This window comes from Lampris incognitus, chromosome 15, assembly GCF_029633865.1.
Source record: "Lampris incognitus isolate fLamInc1 chromosome 15, fLamInc1.hap2, whole genome shotgun sequence".
NCBI classification, from domain to species: domain Eukaryota; kingdom Metazoa; phylum Chordata; class Actinopteri; order Lampriformes; family Lampridae; genus Lampris; species Lampris incognitus.
Genome location: NC_079225.1, coordinates 21,189,454 through 21,211,334, shown reverse-complemented (window position 1 = coordinate 21,211,334; position 21,881 = coordinate 21,189,454). Strand labels below are relative to the sequence as shown.

The window sequence follows — 21,881 nt, the reverse complement described above, 5'->3', positions numbered from 1 at the left end:
ATCTCATAGAATGAAAATATTTCCAGGCATGCACTGAGACAAATCTTAATGCGTGCTGGGTAGTTATTGCTTGCAGCCATCATGTTAAGCAAGATCTCTCTGTGATAAGTCGTACCAAGTGCAGGTCCTCAGGTGTAATGTTTCCATCCAGCTCAAACAAGTAGAAGGGGTCGTGGTCAGACATGTAGTCCTGAGAAAATATCAGTGATGTTATCAATAAATGATCTAAGCACTGTCCAAAAGCTGCTATTTGAAACTAACCTGCTCCTAGATCTAACTGTGCTTAAAACTTTGTTTTGTTTCGTTTTTTTTCTTTAATCCCGGGACCAAAGTTTTTTTTTTTTTTTTTTGATGGGAAAGCTTTTTTTCCCCCTTTTTTTATTAGAATAGATTGAAAAATTAACCTGATTAACTAAGGAAGTGTTCGGCAAAACAGAACGGACCCAGCCATGGCCATCATTGATGTCATACTGTACATTCATTTCAGCTGAATCTGTTGTTGACGAAATTTATTTTCTAAAAGAATGCCTGAACCATTTAGTACCTGTGTTTGCTCCTGGGACTCACCTCCAGGGGCCTGAGCATGGTGTCCTTGTACATGCCAATCCTGATAGAGGAGTTTTCGGCAGTATTCTCTGGCGTCCATACCATCTGATCTACAAGGTCCCATGGGTGCTCCTTTTCCTTTACCTGCTTTCCCCAGCATAAATAAACAGCATCATATAATTATGAAAGATTTCCGCCATGTGGTCTAAGAAGGAGTGAAAAATGTCAGTGTCACTACTAGGTGGCCATCCCATCATTTGGAATGTTTGCAGTAAGTAACACCAACAGCAGTTCTGCTAAGGGATGTGTAACATACAAAAAGTAAGTTCAGCTGTTATTGTTTTAAAAAAAAAAGAATAATTCTAAAACTTAAGAAACATAAGGTTGCACCCAATGGCTCAAGGTTTTCTGTAAGGCTGTACCTGCTCAGCTTCATCGTGGTCATCATCCTTCACCAGATCATCCTCCTCTTTGCCCTCTCTCTCCTTATTGATGTTCACCTTCTCAGGGTTCCATTGTTCCTCAAAGAACACCCTGCCTGTCTCCGGATGCTGCCTGAGACCCGATAACCTGTGGATCAAGTCCATGTCTGGACACTAGTAAAAGAAGATAGAAATTCTTACACCATTAACCTGTTCACAACCTATTAGTGAGCATTCAGTATGGACAAAGGGAAAACATTGCCAGTGCAGTGGTGATAACCAAAACTTTTATGACAAGAAAAATAAAAAAGTGAATCTATTCCTTTGCAAAACCATACAAAATGTACACAATATGCAAGTTTAGATTAACCTTGATGTTGATGATGAAATCAGGTGTTAGCTTGAGGTGTTTTATCAGTTCAATCTGCTCATGAATCTTTAGACACTCTTCTGACATGAAGGGCAAGCAGCTCAGCACATAGCCTGTACCAAAAAACACAGCAGCATCATATCCAAGCGATAGCAGAGTTCTCACACTGTTGTCTGAATAATTACAGCTCAGTGCTGAAAAAAACTACAGTACCATGGTGTTATATTACCAACAGTGTTATCACTGCTAGTCAAATGATGCATCCACACTACTAAAATTCATTAAGTGCCCCAAGCTTTACAGCTGGGAAATTTAATGCCATTAAAAAGTACCCATAAATAATTGGACGCCTTATGTTAAAGTCGGCTTGAATGATGTCATTAATTTACCATAGTGCTCAATATCTGGTGACTTGAGCCTAGCAGCAATCAGCTGGCACACTACCTCTTCTGGAATACTTTTCCCCTCAGCCAAAATATCCAAGAGCTGAAATGGTGTGACCACAAAACTCAAGTCCTTACATGACAATTTACAGGGGAAGAAAAAACAACATTTGTTTGCATTAAATCACACTTACCTCTGTGCCTTCTTTTGTTTGTTCCTTGATGTTTGTGTTGAGTAATTCTGTGTCTAAAGCATCAGATATGAGGAGAAAATGTTTATAATGTAGATTTCTAAACTATGACACTATGCTGATATGAAAATATGAGAAGATAGGATAATAAATGTACTTGCCATCAATTAATACACACATCCAGGACTCTGCTAGTTTTTTTGCTAGAGTGGATTTGCCGACACCCTGTCACAAAGAAACCAGTGAGTCACCCAACACCTCAAAGCTAAAATGGTATGGTATAACTATATTATTGATATTACTGAGTGATTGTACAGATTAGGCTTGTGTGTGAGAGGGATACTGTATGGTATGTTGTGGTATGGCATGCAGTGATGTAGTATAGTATAATATGCTACAGTGTACTAAAGTACACTGTGTTTTTATCAAATATACAAGAAAAAAAGGAAACCCAAATTCCTGTGCCTACAAAGCCCTGCTGTGCCCAGAACTCAACAAATATGGCTCTGAATCTCACTCCACAAATATCTCAGCTTCAAAACAGCCCACAATCCAGCCAAACAGAAACTATAAAGAGATTAGGTCATATGTTGGAAAAACATCTCAATGCCAGCTTGACTTCTTTTTTTTTATCTTAAACAGATATTACATGGTGATTAAGTACACTAGGTGACCAAAGGTATGTGGACACCCAAACATCACACCCATACGTGCTTGTTGAACATCTCATTCCAAAACCATGGGCATTAATATTGAGTTGGTCCCCCTTTTGCTGCTGTAACAGTGTCCAGTCTTCTGGGAAGGCTTTCCACTAGATTTTGTGACATGGCTGCAGGGATTCGCTCACATTCAGCCACAAGAGCATCAGTGAAGTCAGGTACTGATGTTGGGGAGAAGGCCTTGCTCACAGCCAGCATTCCAGTTCATCCCAAAGATGTTGAATGGAGTTGAGGTCAAGGCTCTGTGCAGGCCAGTCAAGTTCCTCCACACCAAACTCAGCAAACCAAACATGTCTTTATGGAGCTTGCTTTGTGCACAGGGGAACTATCATGTTGAAACAGGACAGGGCCTTCCCCAAACTGTTGCCACAAAGTTGGAAGCACACAATTCTGTAGACTGTCACTGTATGCTGTAGCATTAAGATTTCACTTCAATGGAACCAAGGGGCCTAGCCCAGATCAAGAGCGCTTGTGTGAGCTTGTGTGTCCTACTGCTTCATGGCTGAGCTGTTGTTGCTCCGAGACGTTTCCACTTCACACCAACAGACTGTGTAGTTGACCAGGCAGATCTAGCAGGGCAGAAATTTGACCAACTGACTTGTTGGAAAGGTGGCATCCTATGACAGTGCCATGTTGAAAGTCACTGAGCTCTTCTGTATGACCCATTCTAGTGCCAATGTTTATCTATAGAGACTGCATGACTGTATGCTTGAGTTTATGCACCTGTTAGCAATGGATGTGGCTGAAATAGCCGGTGCCCACATACTTTTGGCCCTGTAATATATTTCACCACTGACACCTTTTCATTATCTATGTTCAATTTAAGCAACTCTTTTTTAAGGATTGCTACAAATAATACTGAATGAAGAATATGTAATCAATTTACTCCATTGATTTATCAGCGGTGCATATTATTGCTGTAGCGTGTCAGCTAACTTCATGAGGATAGTGTATAGTATGTTAAAACATAATATAACAACACAGGATAGTACAGTACAAACAAACAAAAGTTTGGTAACATCTAGTATAGTATAGTATAGTATAGTATAGTATAGTAGATATAGTAGATACAGTAGTAATAGTAAAGTCTTATTACCGGCTTGCCAACAATAATGAAGCAAGCTGGTTTAGCACGAAGAATCGATCTCTCTGCGTCATCTTCTAAAATGTTGTCCACAAAAGTGTGCATATCTCGTTGCTGGGGTGTTATGTGTTATCTTCACAAACTGTTTTAGCGTTAGTTAAGACGAAATAACGTCAACGTTACTGAGACATTACCTTCATAAAATCCTTAACGTTACTTGTTTAAACGGTTAGCAAACCTGCGTTTGTGTGTATTTGTTTCGCTAACCCCGCTCAATTGGTAACCATGGCAACCATCAAACGAAGTGCTGTATTCCGCGATTTCGTGTCTTTAATATGTCGAATAAAATTTGTTGTTTGTGTGTAGATATTTATTACATTAGATAAAAACAAGCTGTCTTCTCATGCCACCGATTACTCTTCTATTCCGAACCGTAGCGTTTAAGTCAAACATTGGCAATCGTTTTTTCGTTTCGCCGGAGCTTTTGAACTTCGCGACTTTCCGTATCAGCTGACGTGAGGATGACAGTCACCTGACCGAAACAAACGCTTGGCAAAAGCTGCATGCTATTTTCCTTAGACCTAATCAACTTTTACATAGTGGCACCATATTTTATTTCCGTTATGGTCAAAAGATCACAATCGGAGTTTTCATCCAAATAGAAAAGATCAGCAGCAGCTGAGGTAACACAGCTATTTTTGACAGAAGCTTAGCCAAGGGCAAAAAAAAAAGAGATACCTCGAAGCTAATTATTCGGGTTTTAGCACCTTTTGCTTATTATGTTTCCTCCCATCGGTCCGCTTTGATATGTACATTATATCCGTTTTCAGTCGCCACCGCTCGTCTTTTGTTTCTCTCGGATTTTGATACGTTTTAATAAGTGATAATCATGCCTCAGTCAGCGGCTGTCATCAGCGGTGTCCAGAGGATGGTTCTGTACGAAACCAGGGCTGTAAGTCTCACTGATTCCATACTGTTACTATCACTGTAAGTCCAGTATTCCTGGCCCCACGATATCTAGTGTTTCTGCAAACAATTTACACGTTACACAAGGACACATCTAAAACCTTGAACATTCTGGCCTCCATAATATCTGGTCATTCTTGGCTCATTTTCACACGACAAGGAAACGTCAAGAGCCATGAAACTCATATTACCTACTTTTTGGATGATGGTTTTTGCGTTTTGTACTTTTGCATTTTTGCCCTCATAGTGTTCACTGGTGCATATTTCTAAATTACAACACAGAGTTCAATGTAAGCATTTCTAAATTTAAAATGAGAGAAATGTTAAGCAAACCTGGATTGTGGTGGTTTATATTGAATAATAAGTGGTGTCAGAACGGCATGCAGTCAAGTTTTTTTTTAATCCTAAAGTCTGTGGGAAAACATAGAGAGCTGTATTTACCTGGAAACACCAGATGGCAGCACAATAGTACATAGTTTGCTGATCATTGCACAATCACTTTTGCAAGAGACCAAGACTCGACTCTCCAACAGATCAACACATAGCACCACAAACAGATCATCGTCAGGTCTGATGTTTAGGACTGTGTCAAACAAAATAGTGGGAGTAACCTTTAGTATTTACCAAACAGCTATTACCTGACATATTATATTTATATTATATGTCATTGTGTTACCATTAGTGATCGTAGCCTTGTCTGTTACAAAGTTTTCAGAACAAAACACCCGTCACATTACTCTTGAGTACTGTGTTGGATGTGATAGAATGCGATGAAGAACTGGAGGTGATAACGGATTTGATTTTATAAAGCAAAAGTTGCCTTGTTAAAGGCTTTGTGTAGCCCACTAATTTCTGAAGAGGGTTAGCTCTGCAACAGATTAGTATATAATGTAAAAAAAGATTAGTGCCAGGTATAAAGTTCAGACATATAACAATAACGTTCTTTTCTCAACAAAGGGGCAAGCTTTGAGAATTAATAAAGAATAGCTTAATACAAAATATTACCAGGTTTCATATGAGCAGCACTTTGTCCCATTCTGCATGGCAAAAAGGTGTACATTTAATTAAGAATGTATCATACGGCTTCACTTTATCATCAGGGATCGTACCATTTTCCTTTTTCTCCTAAAAAAGTCTTATGTGACTATACTTTATTACTTGTCTTTACTTTATTTGAATTAATTTTCTCTCTGACCAAACACAGATAAAATGAAATTGAAATGTAGAGGTAGTATTAGTGTATGTAATAGACTAGTGGACACCCAGATTGTGTAACTAGTCCGAGCAAAAGAGGGTACTTTGGGATATCTGATTTCATGGAACAGGACAAAATGGACTTAGACTGATGGTTGCAGACTGTATCGATTCAAGGTCTTCCTGTTTGACATCCCATTGTGTCTAGAAAATCTTGTGCCCCAAGGCAAGAAAAATAATGACTTGAGGAAAAAAAGACACCCGAGAAAGCCTCATCTTGATGAGGCACATTGTAGAATGTAGCTTTGTGATCAAATAGATGTGTGTTGTACTCTGGACAATAGCTACTATATTTCCTGTGCAAATATATAGTATGTTTACATTATTACTTGATCTTGCTCCATGATATGTCATAATTTGATAGAGTAGCGATACACTCTCCATTGTGAGGCACCCAGGTAGGACTGGGTGCCTCACAATGGAGAGAAAATCTCACACGTTAACGGGAAAAAAAAGATTACCTGAAGATATTGTGATGACAAGATGTACTGTGGAGTACGTCCATATGATAGGGTACACATTATGCCAGTGTATTGTTCCTGGAAAAATATGGCCCATGTGAGATGCATAATTTCAAAATAGATTTAGCTAATATGCCAAGCTTTTTTCCCTACTCAAGCACTGAGAGGAAGCTAATGACAATGATAAACTAACCATTGTGTTCCCTTTATATAATATGTAACAGCCTAAGTTCCCTTTATATAATATATAACAGCCTAAGTTATCAACCATGTAGAATAATGACCACTGTATTGCTATCTTCGGCATCCTGTATATTGTGCATGTTCTTCTCCCTATCTTTCCATCAGATATAGGATACACTAAAGCACTTTTATGATTTTACTCTTTCTTTCCAGAGGTATTTTTTGGTGGGCAGCAATCAGGCACAGACCAAACACCGTGTCCTGAAGATTGACCGCACAGAACCCAGGGATCTGGTGGTAATTGACGATAAGGTAAGCGGCATGTGTACTGAGATGCCCTTTCATTTAGTACAGTATTCATGTATATATCCTTATGTAATACAGTACAGTACGCCTTGGGGAAAACTGTAAAATCTTTCACCCCAGCCCAAGTGGTGACAGCTGAGCTGATGAGAACTGAATACACCTCTTATTCTTCTTAGCTGTTGATTATTACGATTTATGACCCAGGAGTTGATTTGTTTGTTCTTATTGTGGGTGATTATGATTATGATGGCTTTGTTATTATAAATTATCCATTACAAAGCATCCATCACCCAACTCTCTCCATTCTTGCAGATATTAGACCCAGAGGGGGAACAGTGTTTATTTTCATTTTAATTCGCTTTTGTAGAAGTGCGTGATAGAGTATTTTATGAACACTGTGGGTGCTTTAGAATGTGATCAAGAGATAGAGATGATTTAGTTTGAAACAGGAAAAGCTGCCTCATCTTTATGTTTTTCTCTTGGTTCCCATGCGAGGACAACAGTTTAATTCAAATCAGCAGATGCTTGGTTCCTTTACAGTATGTAATACAGTAGGGAGCTTTTGAGATTTTGAATTGGTTAAAAGTTTTGCACTTAACTGGAGAATCACCCTAATTGCACAGTACGGGTAATGTGAACAAGTAAAATTCTGAAGAAACTGAGATACATTAAAAGGTATAGCTTTCCAAAAACATGCATGAATCACACAAAATTACACTCAGTTGACACATTATTAGGCACACCTACTCATTAATGCAAATAGCCAAACAACAAATCATGTGGCTGCAACTCAGTGCAGACATGGTCCGGAAGGTTTAGTTCTTGTTCAACCAAAAATTTAAATTGGGTGGACGTGTGATCTTAAGGACATTGACTGTTGAATGATTGTGTCAGATGCGTCTCTGAAACTGCTGACCTCTTTGGAGTTTCACACACTACAGTTTCTAGAGTTGACAGAGAATGATGCGAAAAACTAAAAAACTTTTGAGTGAACATCAGTTCTTTGGACTAAAATACCTAGTTAATGAGAGAGGTCAGAGGAGATGGCCAGACTCATTCAAGCTGACAGGAAGGCCACAAATAAATTGTAAATGGACTGCATTTATATAGCACTTTTCTAGTCCACCAACCACTCAAAGCGCTTTACAGTGTATGCCTCACATTCACACACATTCATACACTAATAGTGGAGGCTGCCATGCAAGGTGCCAACCTGCTCATCAGGAGCAATTAAGAGTTCAGTGTCTTGCTCAAGGACACTTCGACATGCTTTCCGCAGGAGCTGGGGATCGAACCAGCGACCTTCTGATTACTAGACGACTCACTCTACCTCCTGAGCCATGCTGTCCCAATAAAACTAAAATACCCTAAAATACTCCATTAACCGCTCTTTACAACAGTAGCGTGCAGAAGGGCATCTCTGAATGCACAACACATGGAACCTTGAAGCAAATGGGCTACAACAACAGTTGACCACACTGGGCTTCTCGCTTGTCAGCTAATAACAGAAAGATGAGCATACAGGGGGTATGGGATCACCGAAATTTGACAATTGAAGACTTGAAAAACATTGTCTGGACTGCCGAATTTTGATTTCGGCTATGACATACAGATTGCAGGGCTGAATTTGGCGTAAACAGTATGAATCCATGAATCCATCATGCCCTTTGTCAACGGCAGAGGCAGGTGGTGATGGTGGTGTGGGGAATGTTTAAGAAGTTAATAATGCTGAGCATCATTTGACTGCCACAGCATACCTGAGCATTGTTGCTGACAATGTACATCACCTTATGGCCACAGTCTACTTGTTTTCCAGTGGCTACTTCCAGCAGGATAATGTGCCATGTTGCAAAGTGTACCTCATCTCAAGCTGGATCCACCAACATGACTTCAGTGTACTCCAATGATCTGCACAGTCCCCAGAACTCAGTCCAATACGGCACCTTTGGTATGAGGTGAAATGGAGGGTTCACAGCATGAGTGTGTGGCCGAAAAATCTGCTGGCACTGCATGATGCTATCGAGTTAGCATGGACCAAAATCCCAAAGGGATGTTTCCAGCACCTTTTTGAATCCGTGCCGTGTAGAATTCATAGAAATCATACTGCTGTAGAGGCTAAAAGGGCTCTTACCAAGATCTAGATATGTGTACCTATTAATAAAATGGCCACTTAGGGTTGCACTTCCCCCAGTCCTTAATCTAATTTGTAGTTGTTTGTCGTATTCTATGTGTATATATTCATGGATAAAACGAGACAATTCATACACAGAATTGGACAAAAAAATTATTTTGATACAGTAGATTTTCTTTATTTTGCCTTGTTAGATTTCACATAGCTCAATTGAAGATTAACCTGACAAGATCCCTCCTTACAGGCCTCACAGGCACATAGATTTTCTGTTTGAAACTGTGTTTTGCTTATTATTATCAAACCTGACAAATAGAAATGGGGGTATTGCTGTTAATTTGTTCCAATTTTGCAGAGAGGATTTGGATAGCAGTTAATTTATTTTAGTCTTCTTTGCCTTGAAGAAGATCAATGCAAATGCTGTTGCAGAAAATTTGCTGATTTTGAGGGGAAATTATTTTTAGTCTTGTACTGATTCATGTACAGGATTTAAGGTTTTATTTCTTCAAGCTTCATTTGTCCTCATTTGTAAGTTATTAGTCCAAAGTTTGTCTGTCAAGAAAAAACCCCAACTTACCTATTCTTACCCCTTCCATAATGGTTTTATAGCTGTGTTATTCTTCCTTGCAAACTACAGCAAGCCTTGTGTGCACATGTGTCTTATGTCTGTGTTGGTGTGTTGGCATGTAGCATGTATACAGCCAGCAGGAGGTCCGGGAGTTGCTGGGGCGCCTGGACCTGGGCAACCGCACCAAAATTGGCCAGAAGGGCTCATCCGGCCTGTCCAGAGCTCTCTCAGCCTGTGGCATTGTGGGTAAGTAGGGGCCCATCCATCCTCCGGGGAATTCTCTTACTTGTTTGTCTGGATAAAATGATTATTGTACCAGGGCAAGAAAAGGAACTTGGATTTTGTAGAATCATCATCTGAGCTTTTTCTTTTCCAAGGTGTGTTAGTCTGTCATGTTGTGTGTGTGTGTGTGTGTGTGTGTGTGTGTGTGTGTGTGTGTATACACACATACACACACATATAAATATCAATATGTCTATATCTATATATACATTACATATATATACATATATACACATACACGTACATACATACATACATAAATACACACACACACGTGTGTGTATGCATATATATATACACACACACACACACACACACACAGGTATACATACATACATACATACATACATACATACATACATACATACATACATACATACATACATACATACATACATACATACATATAGCTTTATTGACAGCTGATGATTGCTTATGGCATTAAAAAGGCTTGTACTGTCTCATGAAGAATTTACTTGACTCACTGAATTATTTTGCTCCTTATTTGTTGAGCACTTTTCCTACCGTTAAGGGTTTCTTTTAAGGAAGTTTTAAATATACACACACACACACATACACAGCATACATACACCAATCAGCCAAAACATCAAAACCACCTGCCCAATATTGTGTAGGTCCCCCTCATACTGTCAGAACAGCTCTGACCCTTCGAAGCACAGACTCCACAAGACCTCTGAAGGTGTCCTTTGGTATCTGGTGCCATCACATTAGCAGCAGATCCTTTAAATCCTGTAAGTTGTGAGGTGGGGCCTCCATGGATTGGACTTGTCTTTCCAGCACATCCCACAGATGCCCGATCGGATTGAAATCTGGGGAATTTGGAGGCTAGGGCAACACCTTGAACTCTGTCATGTTCCTCAAACCATTCCTGAACAATTTTTGCAGTGTGGCAGGGCACATTATCCTACTGAAAGAGGCCACGGCCATCAGGGAATACCGTTGCCATGAAGGGGTGTACCTGGTCTGCAACAATGTTTAGGAAGGTGGCACGTTTCAAAGTAACATCCAGCCATGCCAGGACCCAAGGTTTCCCAGCAGAACATTGCCCAGAGCATCACACTGCCTCCGCTGGCTTGCCTTCTTTCCATAGTGCATCCTGGTGCTATCTCTCCCCCATGTAAATGACGTAAACACATCTGGCGATCTACATGATGTAAAAGAAAACGCGATTCATCAGACCAGGCCATCTTCTTCCATTACTTCATGGTCTAGTTCTGACGCCCATGTGCCCATTCTAGGCGCTTTCGGTGGTGTACAGGGATCATCATGGGCACTCTGACCAGTCTGCAGCTACACAGCCCCATGCACAGGAAGTTGAGATGTGTGTTCTGATACCTGTCAATCATTGCCAGCATTAACTTTTTCAGAAATTTGAGCTACAGTAGCTCTTCTGTGGGATTGGACCAGACGGGTTAGCCTTCACTTCCCATGTGCATCATTGAGCCTTGGGTGACCATGACCCTGTCGGTGGCTCAGCAGTTGTCCTTCCTTGGGCCACTTTTGGTAGGTACTGACCATTGCATACCGGGAACACCCCACAAGACCTGCCATTTTGGAGATGTTCTGACCCATTCGTCTAGTCATCACAATTTGGCCCTTGTCAAAGTCGCTCAGATCCTTATGCTTGTCCATTTTTCCTGCTTCCAACACATCAACTTCAAGAACTGACTGTTTACCTGCTGCCTAATATATCCAACCCCTTGACAGGTGCCATTGTAATGAGATAATCAATGTTATTCACTTACCTGTCAGTGGTTTTAATTTTTTGGCTGATCGGTGTATATATTGATTTAAATGACCTATACATAGTAGAGTAATTAACGGACCATTATGTCACTATTAACAAAGACCACCAATCTTATCCTAAATCTGTCAAGTGCAGGGATTCTAACATGCTCCCTTTCTTACTTGGCTCTGTACGAACAAGCTTGACAAACCATGTTCAGTCTGTTGATTGGTGTCAGAAAAAAGGAGATGATCTTCATTGTGGCTGAGTTTAGGGTGGACCTAATTACTGTGGTCCCATGCTTTGTGTTGTGGCTTCTCCTTAACTTTTGTGCCATATTATCTCGTGACCTGACATGTTTTGTGGAAGACAATCTGCCCTCATCATCTTATTTCATCCTTTGTCAGGACCAGGTACGTCCTCCAGGAGCCCAGTTGTAAAGCATTATAATAAGTCATCCTTTCTGAAAGAACAAAAACCCTGAAATTGAAATTCCCAATTGTTTTCTTTTGTCCCTTATTTTATTTCACTTTCAAGGGAGAAGTCTAGGGGGGGAATGCCAATTTTTAGAACATTGATTCCAGAGAGGCTTTTTAAATAATTTTAAATCAATCATAGATGTCAGACTCTTGAGCTCAAGGTCACAGAGAGAGAGAGAAAGCGAGAGAGAGAGAGAGACAGATGACAAATGGCTGAAGTCAAAAGGTGGACTTGATAACATATCTCTTCCCCTCTCTCTCTCATGCGCCACCATCCTTTTCCCTCCTTTTTATTTTTGTGGAACGAACCTCGTGACATTATTGTTGCTCTGTGGTCATTTTGCCCTAGCTATGGGAGCCAAAGATACCTTCGAAGGAAAATTCTGTTGTGTTCATTCTTTTGTCCACCTACCCTGTGTGTGGCAAAGCAGGTGCATCTTGGGAGCGTGTTTGTTGTAGTTGACTGTCAGAAATGAATCTCATTAGCAATGACTTAGATTGTTTTATGATTAAGACTATTGATAAACCGGCCATCTTGAAGAGCCAGGTTGCTTGAGTTTGGCTGCACCATGGTGATTCATGTGGTGTCAAAATATTAGTGTGGCACAGAAATATTTGCTAAATTCGATGTTCAATTGTCCCGCTGCCACTTACTGTCCTACAAACTCGACTCACAATTTAGGTGAGTATATGCAACCTTTCCTGCTTGTTTTTTTAATTTTATTTTTTTCCCCCTTGTACTTGGCCAACTACCTCACTCTTCTGAGCTGTCCCGGTCACTGCTCCACCCCCTCTGCTGATCCAGGAAGGGCTGCAGACTACCACATGCCTCCTCCGATACATGTGGAGTTGCCAGCCGCTACTTTTCACCTGACAGTGAGGAGTTTCACCAGGGGGACGTACCGTGTGGGAGGATCATGCTATTCCCCCGAACAGGCGCCCCGGCCGACTAGAGGAGGTGCTAGTGCAGCGACCAGGACACATACTACATCTGGCTGCCCACCCACAGATATGTTGACTGTAAGGATGCCTGACCAAGCCAGAAGTACCATGGGGATTTGAACTGATGATCCCTGTGTTGGTAGGCAACGGAATTGACTGCTGCACCACCCGGATGCCCCATACCTTTCCTGCTTGTTATTTAAGGGCAGCAGCACTTATGTTAAGAATTCATGTTTTTTTTGTTTTGTTTTTTTTATGACACAGCACTGTCATGCCAGTCAGAATTAAGATACAAGATCAGGAGTCTGCTGATGAATCTGTGATCTCATCATTATTGGCACTACTCCAGTAAAAGTGATTGAAATACAAATTTAGTCAGTGTTTAATGAGTTCTACATTCAAATGAGCTGTCATCATGCCCACAACATCAGACGAGCGAGGCCACAGTGAGATTTTACGCTGTTGCCTATTCAGATTATATCCACTATTCCAATTCATATCACTGTCATATCATAAACTCTGTGTGTGAGTGAGTGAGTGAGGGGGGGGGGTGAGTGTCTGTGTGTTTGTTTGTATGTAATGCAGTTGCGTTTGCACACAAGCATTACCTGCTACCGTAGACATGAGTGAATGCTGACAAATAAAGATTGCAGTCTTTAAGAGCATTAAGGGAAGGAAGGAAATATTTAAAATGTGTTATAATAGCCAAGTGAAAGTTTCACAGTATGACACAATTTGCTCATATCACTCTTGAGCCCCAGATGTGGAGGTCACACTGACACGGACAAATTCTAACTTCGGTGCTTTATGCTTAAATGGTGAAATGAGATGCTTTTTCTTCAATGGCCAAAACATCGTCTCCTTATTTGGCAAAGACACTTTGTCACATTGAATAAAAGAGTCCTGGTGGCCATGTGTGTTACAATGTATCTGAAGGACCCCTGCACACGAAGCAACAGTTATATAACATATATCATTATTGTTATATGAGAATATTTTTATTCACATTCATCTAGCAACTGGGTCAGTCTAACCCATCTCCCCGGCAGCCAGCAACAGGATGAGCTATCAGAAAATGTGTTGTTCGTCAAAATGTATTAAGTCAAATAAGTGTTGAATGGGTCCTTGGGTGCTGAAAGGGCACGGTGCTCTCTCTAACGAGGCTATAGCTTAGATATGCAAAGCCTTAATGTCCTTAAAAAACCTTAATTAGAACCAGGGGAAAGGCTTGTTATTTGGCAAATCCATCAGATACTAGAGTCACCCACACAGCAAACGTATCATCTTAGATCCAGTTTTTAGTCTGGCCTTCAGTTGCACACCTGTACATGGTGAATCCAGCGGTCTGTGCACTTGGTTTTGGAGACCTTCAATGTGTATAGATTGTTGATTTATGCATTTGATTCCATTGAACAACATGTACATCATGATAGACTTTTTGGGGGGGGGGGGTTTTCCCCCCTTTTCTTCCCCAATTGTATCCAGCCAATTACCCCACTGTTCCGAGCTGTCCCGGTTGCTGCTCCACCCCCTGTGCCGATCCGGGGAGGGCTGCAGACTACCACATGCCTCCTCCGATACATGTGGAGTTGCCAGCTGCTTCTTTTCACCTGACAGTGAGGAGTTTCGCCAGGGGGACATAGCGCGTGGGAGGATCATCCTATTCCCCCCAGTTCCCCCCTCCTCCCCTAACAAGTGCCCCGACCGACCAAAGGAGGCGCTAGTGCAGCAACCAGGGCACATACCCACATCCGGCTTCCCACCCACCAACACAGCCAATTGTGTCTATAGGGAGGGCTGACCAAGCCTGAGTTAACATGGTTTTCGAACCGGTGATCCCCATGTTGGTAGGTTACGGAATAGACCACCACGCTACCTGGATGCCCTCCATGATAGACTTTTAACGAGTTCACGCTTTAACGGGCTAAGGCTTGTGATGTACATTTGAAAAGGAAAAATTAAAGCCACTTTATTTGTCATTGTGCAGGTTACATTGAAGTTCATCGCTGCCCATCCTGTTGTATAGGATCAGTGGGCAGCTGCAGTGCCCGGGGACCAACTCCAGTTCTTCTTCCCACTGCCTTGCACAGGGGCACAGACAGGAGTACTAACCCTAACATGCATGTCTTTTTGATTTGGGTATCAACCAGCTCTTTGGGTCATGTATATGACATCTCGGCATTTCATCTTGTGGTTATGGATGATGGACCAGCCTACAGTCTATTCGGATTTTGCCAAGTCATGTCTTTAAATTGAATTCATGTTTGAATTTATTATTAGTTGTTCAGGCAAACATCTACAATGCAGGCATTTACGTAATGGATGATAGAGGAGATAATACAAGCCCAACTCTTTAGTTACCCATAATACAATGGTGGTGGGTCATCTACAGTGCAGCGTTATCGAGTCCAAGGTGGGAGGGCTGTTTTGGTGGTGATTCTATTGAATTACAAAATTGCATCCACAACTCACGATTCAGTTTACAACGTTTAACCTTTGAAACAATGTTATGAATATGCCGCATCTATCAGAGGCTCACTTAAGCAACACACTGGCCTTGTTGAAGCGAGTATCACTAATATAATCATAGCATAAAGAAGGCCTCACAGGGAAAAAACTCCATTATTCTTTGAGTATCAATGGATCATTGGTGAGAATATAGTTCACTGAGAGGTGAAAGCCATAAACAGAAACTGTCTGGGTTATTTCTTTATTTTCAATGTTTTGATTATGTAAGCCAAATATATATATATATATATATATATATATATATATATATATATATATATATATATAATCCAGCTGTATGACTTATGGCATGAAACAGGCTTATAGTGTCTCATAAAGAATTTACTTGACTCACTGAATTATTTTGCCTCCTTATTTGTTGAGCACTTTCCCTTCCATTGAGTGTTTCTTTAAACAAAGTTCATATTTATTTGTTTGTTTGTTTGTTTATATATATATATGTGTGTGTGTGTGTGTGTGTGTGTGTGTGTGTGTGTGTGTGTGTGTGTGTGTGTGTGCTGAAATTTGTTGGTACCCCTCCACAAAAAGAATACAATTTTCTCTGAAATAACTTGAAACTGACAAAAGTAATTGGCATCCACCGTTGTTTATTGCATATTTCATAGAAATAAGACTTTGCCATTGAGTTTTTTTTTATTCAACATAATGTTGTGAATAATAAAACAAAAGAAAATGGCATGGACAAAAAGGATGGCACCCTTAACTTAATATTTTCTTGTACAACCTTTAGAGGCAGTCACTGCAATCAAACGTTTTCTGACACTTTTGCACCTGTTAACAGTTATTTTGGCCAACTCTTCCTGAGCAAACTGCTCCAGCTGTCTCAGGTTTGATGGGTTCTTTCTCCAGACTGCAAGTTTCAGCTCTTTCCGTGGATGTTCGATGGAATTCAGATCAAGACTCGTAGAAGGCCACTTTAGAATAGTCCAATGTTTTGTTTTTATCCATTCTTGGGTGCTTTTATCTTTTGTGTTTTGGGTCATTACCCTGTTGGAGGACCCATGACCTGTGACTGAGACAGAGCTTTCTGACACTGGGCAGTATGTTTTGCTCCAGAACACCTTGATAGTCTTGAGATTTCATTGTGCACACACAGATTCAAGGCACCCTGTGCTGGGCGCAGCAAAGCAGTCCCAAACCAAAATCAAACTTCCTCCATGTTTCACTGTAGGTATGGTGTTCTTTTCTTTGAAAGCGTCATTTTTATCAGTGAACATAGAGTTGATGTGACCTGCCAAAAAGCTCCAGTTTTGACTCATCTGTCCAAAGGAGATTCTCCCAGAAGGATTGTGGATTGTCAATGTGCATTTTAGCAAATTACAGTCTGGCTTTTTTATATTTTTCTTTCAAAAGTGGAGTCCTCCTGGGTCTTTTTTTTTTTTGGGCGGCACGGTGGTCCAGTGGTTAGCACTGTTGCTTCACAGCAAGAAGGTCCTGGGTTCGAACCCCAGACTGTCCCAGGTCCTTTCTGTGTGGAGTTTGCGTGTTCTCCAGGTGTCTGCGTGGGTTTCCTCCAGGTGCTCTGGTTTCCTCTCACCATCAAAAAGACATGCATGTTATGGTTAATACTCCTGTCTGTGCCCCTGAGCAAGGCAATTGAAAGAAGAACTGGAGTTGGTCCCCAGGCGCTACAGCTGCCCACTGCTCCTATACAATAGGATGGGTTAAATGCAGAGAACAAATTCATTGTAACCTGTACAATGACAAAATAAAGTGGCTTTCTACTTCTTCTTCTATGGAGCCCACTTTTGCTCAAAAAGTGACAGTTGGTTTTGGCTTTGTGTCGATGCAGTTGCCCACTGGCAACCGGGGTTTGCACCCTGGTCTCATCAGATCCGACTATTCGATGAACCAGCAATAATTGGCAACGCTGTCTTCGGGAGGGGGGTGGAGTCGGCATGTGTTCATCACATGAATGCATCTCTGGGTGTGTCGGAAAAAGCAGTGGTTCGGCCTGGATTCACCTTGTCACGAAAGTGGCGAGGCGTGTCCTTCGAGACTGCTGGCCGGAGAGATGCAGTTGGCGAACGCATACGGTACGAGGGTGGGTGTTTGAATTAGAATAGGGAGTGATTGGCCACTAAATTGGGAGAAATCAGAAATAAAATTTAAAAAAGTAACGGATGGTGCAATCAGAAACTGATGTACCTTCACGTTGGAGTTCAGCTTGTATCTCTTTGGCGGTTATCCTTGGTTCTTTTTCTACCATTCACTCTCCTTCTGTTCAATTCGGGGTTGATTTTCCTCTTGCGGTCGTGTCCAGGGAGGTTTGCTGCAGTTCCATGGACCTTAAAAGTCTTAATATTATTTGCGACTGTTGTCACAGGAACATCAAGCTGCTTGGAGATGGTCTTGTAGCCTTTACCTTTGCCATGCCTGTCCATTATTTTCTTTCTGATCTCCTCAGACAAGTCTCTTTGCCTTCTCTGGTCCATGTTCAGTGTGGTGCACACAGTGATACCAAAGAGCACAGTGACGGCTTCTCTCCATTTAGATAGGCTGAATGACCGATTACAAGGTTGGAGATGTGTGTGATACGAATTAAAGAAACTAATTAGCTTGAAATATCACTGTAATCCAGTTATTTATTATCTTTTCTAAGGGGTACCAACAAGTGTGTCCAGGCCTTTTTAGAATATCCTCATAGAATAAGCAATAAGTCATCTCTTTTCACAGCTTCTTTGCTTTGTTGTATGACATACCAAAGGCATGCAAGTATACATGACAAAATAGCTTTTAATTTCATCACTTTTCAGGAGGAATGAAGCACTATTTCAATGAGCTGTGTACCAACAAATATGAGCACATCTGTATATGTAATTTAGTTTTTTCAATTGCTTTGATTGGTTCCTCAAAACCTGCTTTTTTGTGCTTGCTTAACTGTCTTCTGCTTGACAGGGTTTGTGCGTTTCCTCGAAGGGTACTACATTGTGTTGATCACCAAGCGGCGAAAGATGGCTGATATCGGTGGCCACTCCATCTACAAAATTGAGGACACCAGCATGATTTATATCCCCAATGACTCTGTCAGGGTCACACACCCAGACGAGGCGAGGTACACTCTTTCTGTCCCTTCTATCGGGGGGGGGGTCGTTGGGTAGATTAGTAACGTCGCCATTCAACATTTTATAGCTCATCAGGCGTTTCTGTCCAATAAATAGATGTGACGGCTCTAACTATGTTCGCTTTGGTTTCAGGTATATCGCTAATATTTAAACCGTATTGATTCCCCCACTTTTGCCGAGCATCAGGATAGCTTGTTTAAGAATGTGGGCTTCTGGGTAGCATAGCAGTCTATTCTGTTGCCTACCAACATGGGGATCTCCGGTTCGAATCCCTATGTTGCCTCCGGCTTGGTTGGGCGCCCCTACAGACACAATTGGCTGTGTCTGCGGGTGAGAAGCCAGATGTGGGTATGTGTCCTTGTCGCTGCACTAACGCCTCCTCTGGTCGGTCGGAGCGTCTATTCGGGGAGGAAGGAGAACTGGGGGCAATAGTGTGATCCTCCCACGCACTAGGTCCCCCTGGCGAAACTCCTCACTGTCAGGTGAAAAGAAGCGGCTGGCTACTCTACATGTATCGGAGGAGGCATGTGGTAGTCTGCAGCCCTCCCCGGATCAGCAGAGGGGGTAGAGCAGCGACCGGGGTGGCTCGGAGAGCAGGGTGATTGGCCAAGTACAATTGGGGAGAAAAATCCAACAACAACAACAAAAAAAGAATGTCACTGAAACATTTCAGAATTATAACTGATTGCAAAGCCATGAAAACACACACACACACACACGCACACACACACACACACACACACACGCAAACACACACACACACACACACACACACACACATTATGCTGATCTATGCCCTTGTCTTTCAGGCCACGCTGATATCATAGAAGTATTTCATGTCTGCCACACAGATCCACTGACACACACCCAAACAGTCAGTGTATGATTTTGATACATTAAATGACTTTTGAGTGTGAAATTTCACAGCTCACAGGATTTGTGTTTCAATAGTATCTTTTACAGTAGACATTGCAGCCCCCTAAACCAAATTTCACATTTTCCTTACATGCCTTACATTTTTTATTAGATTGATTTCTAGTTTTGAACGTGATGCTAACATGTGATTTGGCTCTTTCCAAGGTATGTGCGCATCTTCCAGAACGTGGACCTGTCGAGCAACTTCTATTTCAGGTAAGCCAGGCCAGCTGCAAGGTGAGTGCGCTCACATGTGCGTTGTCTATGAATTGTGAGAAGGGGAGGGAACTCTGTGAGCAGAGGCTGAAAGGGGCTGGTGTGTACTCGCACTAGACTTCGTTTTTGAGTTGAGCTCTTCTTGTGGCTTGCACCTATTCTGTCGCTGAGCTGCCTTGACAAGGATACATACAGTGATGGATGGACTGGCAGCCTGTCCAGGCTGTTTCTCCGCCTTCCACCCAGTGAGCGCCAGGATAGGCTCCAGCACCCCGCGACCCTAGTTTAGGTAAGCGGCTTGGAAAATGATGAATGAATATACAGTGATAGCAATCCCTTTCTTGAGGCTAGGGAATAGAAATGCGTTGCAATTTCTGCAGGATGTCTAAAATTCGGCTCGCTTCTGGCCGCCTGTGTGGTTGCATCATTCTGTCTGCTTAGCCCTGTGATGGCAGACAGATCACGCCTACTAACAGTGTAGACTGCTACGGTTTACAGCTATTCATCTGTTCTTCTGTTGTCCTGTCAAGCGTGGCCTTGTTTGTCATGAGGCGTCAGTGCAACGTGCTCATCCTCTAATTCGAGATATGTTCATCTTTACGCTGTGAGCTCAGTCAACAGTTTGAACATAGTCTTAAGTATCATACAAAGCCACATCAGATTTGTACCACATCTACACATTTTTGGATTGTCATCAACCATTAGAATAAAATATTCAATTTCTACTATTGAATAGTAGAAACTGAATTATTCAATTTCTGTACTACCTGAAAACGGGCGGTATGTGGAGTCCCCCAAACCTATAGAGAAGCCCTGATGTCACCCGAGGCGCCCGGATGGGAGCGTGCTATGAAGGAAGAGATTGACACACTTAAAGAAAATGACACCTTTGAACTAGTGTCTTTACCTGAGGGTAGAAAGATAGTGGGGGGGAAATGGGTCTATGCCATTAAAGAAAATGGAGACAAAGGAAATGTCTATAAAGCTAGATACATTGCAAAGGGTTACAACCAGACAGAAGGCATAGACTACCATGAGACATTTGCCCCAACAGCAAATCTTACTTCGGTAAGGGCATTGATGCAGGTAGCAGTCCAAAATGAATTAATTGTTCATCAAATGGATGTTAAAATGGCATACTTACATCCTCCGATAGATGAAGACATCTTCTTGGAACAACCAGAGGGTCTTGAAAAGACATCAGAAGACATGGTCGCAGACATATGACAAAACCTGTAGCAAAGATTATAATGGCCAAGTTCAAACGTTTTCTGTTTGGAAATTAAAGTGTATGGTCATGGTACATGGCTTGAGATGTTGAGAACAAGTGGGAGTGTTGTTATGTGTCGTCATCTATTTTATTTATACTATGCATTTTATTATTTTAAGATGTTAAAGTATGTGTCCTCATCTATTTTATTTATACTATGTATTTTATGATTTTAAGTTGTAATCTCATTTGTTAGAATTATATGCGCCCATATTATATGGTGTACAACCATAGTTTATTGTGCGCATGTATTGTAAACCATACGGTGGCGTGGACTCCAGATGACTCTGTATTCGGTTAGCAGGTTTATTCATTCTGGGTGAACTTAATTTAGTGAAAACATGCCATGGTTACAGAAGCTGTTCCAGTGCTATGAGAGAGAAAGAATAAATTGAAAGTAGCTTACGTGAAGATATCTACGCAGTGATCTTTTATTCATATGGGTGACATAAATGTGTGAAATGTGATGATGGCGAGTGCAGCGACAGAAAACGCAACACCGGGGAATAGAAAACGGCTTGTGTTCTATTAACAGGTGTCTGAAATTCAGATTTGACCAGAAATGTAAAGCGCTTTGAGTAGCTGTTGCAGCTAGAAAAGCACTATATAAAATGCAACTTGATTGATTGATTGAATTTCACACAATTTCTTGCCCCCCCCCCCCCGCCCTTTGTTCTCCTCAATTGTATCTGGCCAATTACCCCCACTTTTCCGAGCCGCCCCGGTCTCTGCTCCACCCCCTCTGCCAATCCAGGGAGGGCTGCAGACTACCACATGCCTCCTCTGATACATGTGGAGTCGCCAGCCACTTCTTTTCACCTGACAGTGAAGAGTTTCACCAGGGGGACGTAGCGT

General features: G+C 41.6%; 2 protein-coding genes across 3 annotated transcripts in view; one reads left to right on the top strand and one right to left on the bottom strand.

Moving 5' to 3' along the window:
• ak9 (adenylate kinase 9) overlaps nucleotides 1-3,820 on the bottom strand; it is a 32,586-nt gene extending 28,766 nt beyond the window's left edge. Inside the window, exons 1-8 of the mRNA XM_056294160.1 lie at nucleotides 3,728-3,820; nucleotides 2,074-2,137; nucleotides 1,916-1,968; nucleotides 1,728-1,824; nucleotides 1,339-1,451; nucleotides 969-1,142; nucleotides 568-690; nucleotides 116-190 (exon numbers count right to left, since the gene is read on the bottom strand). Of these exons, the coding sequence (XP_056150135.1) occupies nucleotides 116-190; nucleotides 568-690; nucleotides 969-1,142; nucleotides 1,339-1,451; nucleotides 1,728-1,824; nucleotides 1,916-1,968; nucleotides 2,074-2,137; nucleotides 3,728-3,820 (792 nt within the window). The remainder of the gene's footprint in view (nucleotides 1-115; nucleotides 191-567; nucleotides 691-968; nucleotides 1,143-1,338; nucleotides 1,452-1,727; nucleotides 1,825-1,915; nucleotides 1,969-2,073; nucleotides 2,138-3,727) is intronic.
• A 437-nt stretch (nucleotides 3,821-4,257) lies between these two features.
• The window catches only part of fig4a (FIG4 phosphoinositide 5-phosphatase a), a 93,457-nt gene continuing 75,833 nt past the window's right edge, over nucleotides 4,258-21,881 (top strand). For both annotated transcript variants that reach the window (XM_056294318.1, XM_056294317.1), the window contains exons 1-5: nucleotides 4,258-4,667; nucleotides 6,793-6,891; nucleotides 9,704-9,827; nucleotides 18,459-18,615; nucleotides 19,706-19,756. In XM_056294318.1, coding sequence (XP_056150293.1) covers nucleotides 4,605-4,667; nucleotides 6,793-6,891; nucleotides 9,704-9,827; nucleotides 18,459-18,615; nucleotides 19,706-19,756 — 494 coding nt within the window. In that variant the 5' untranslated portion in view covers nucleotides 4,258-4,604. The remainder of the gene's footprint in view (nucleotides 4,668-6,792; nucleotides 6,892-9,703; nucleotides 9,828-18,458; nucleotides 18,616-19,705; nucleotides 19,757-21,881) is intronic.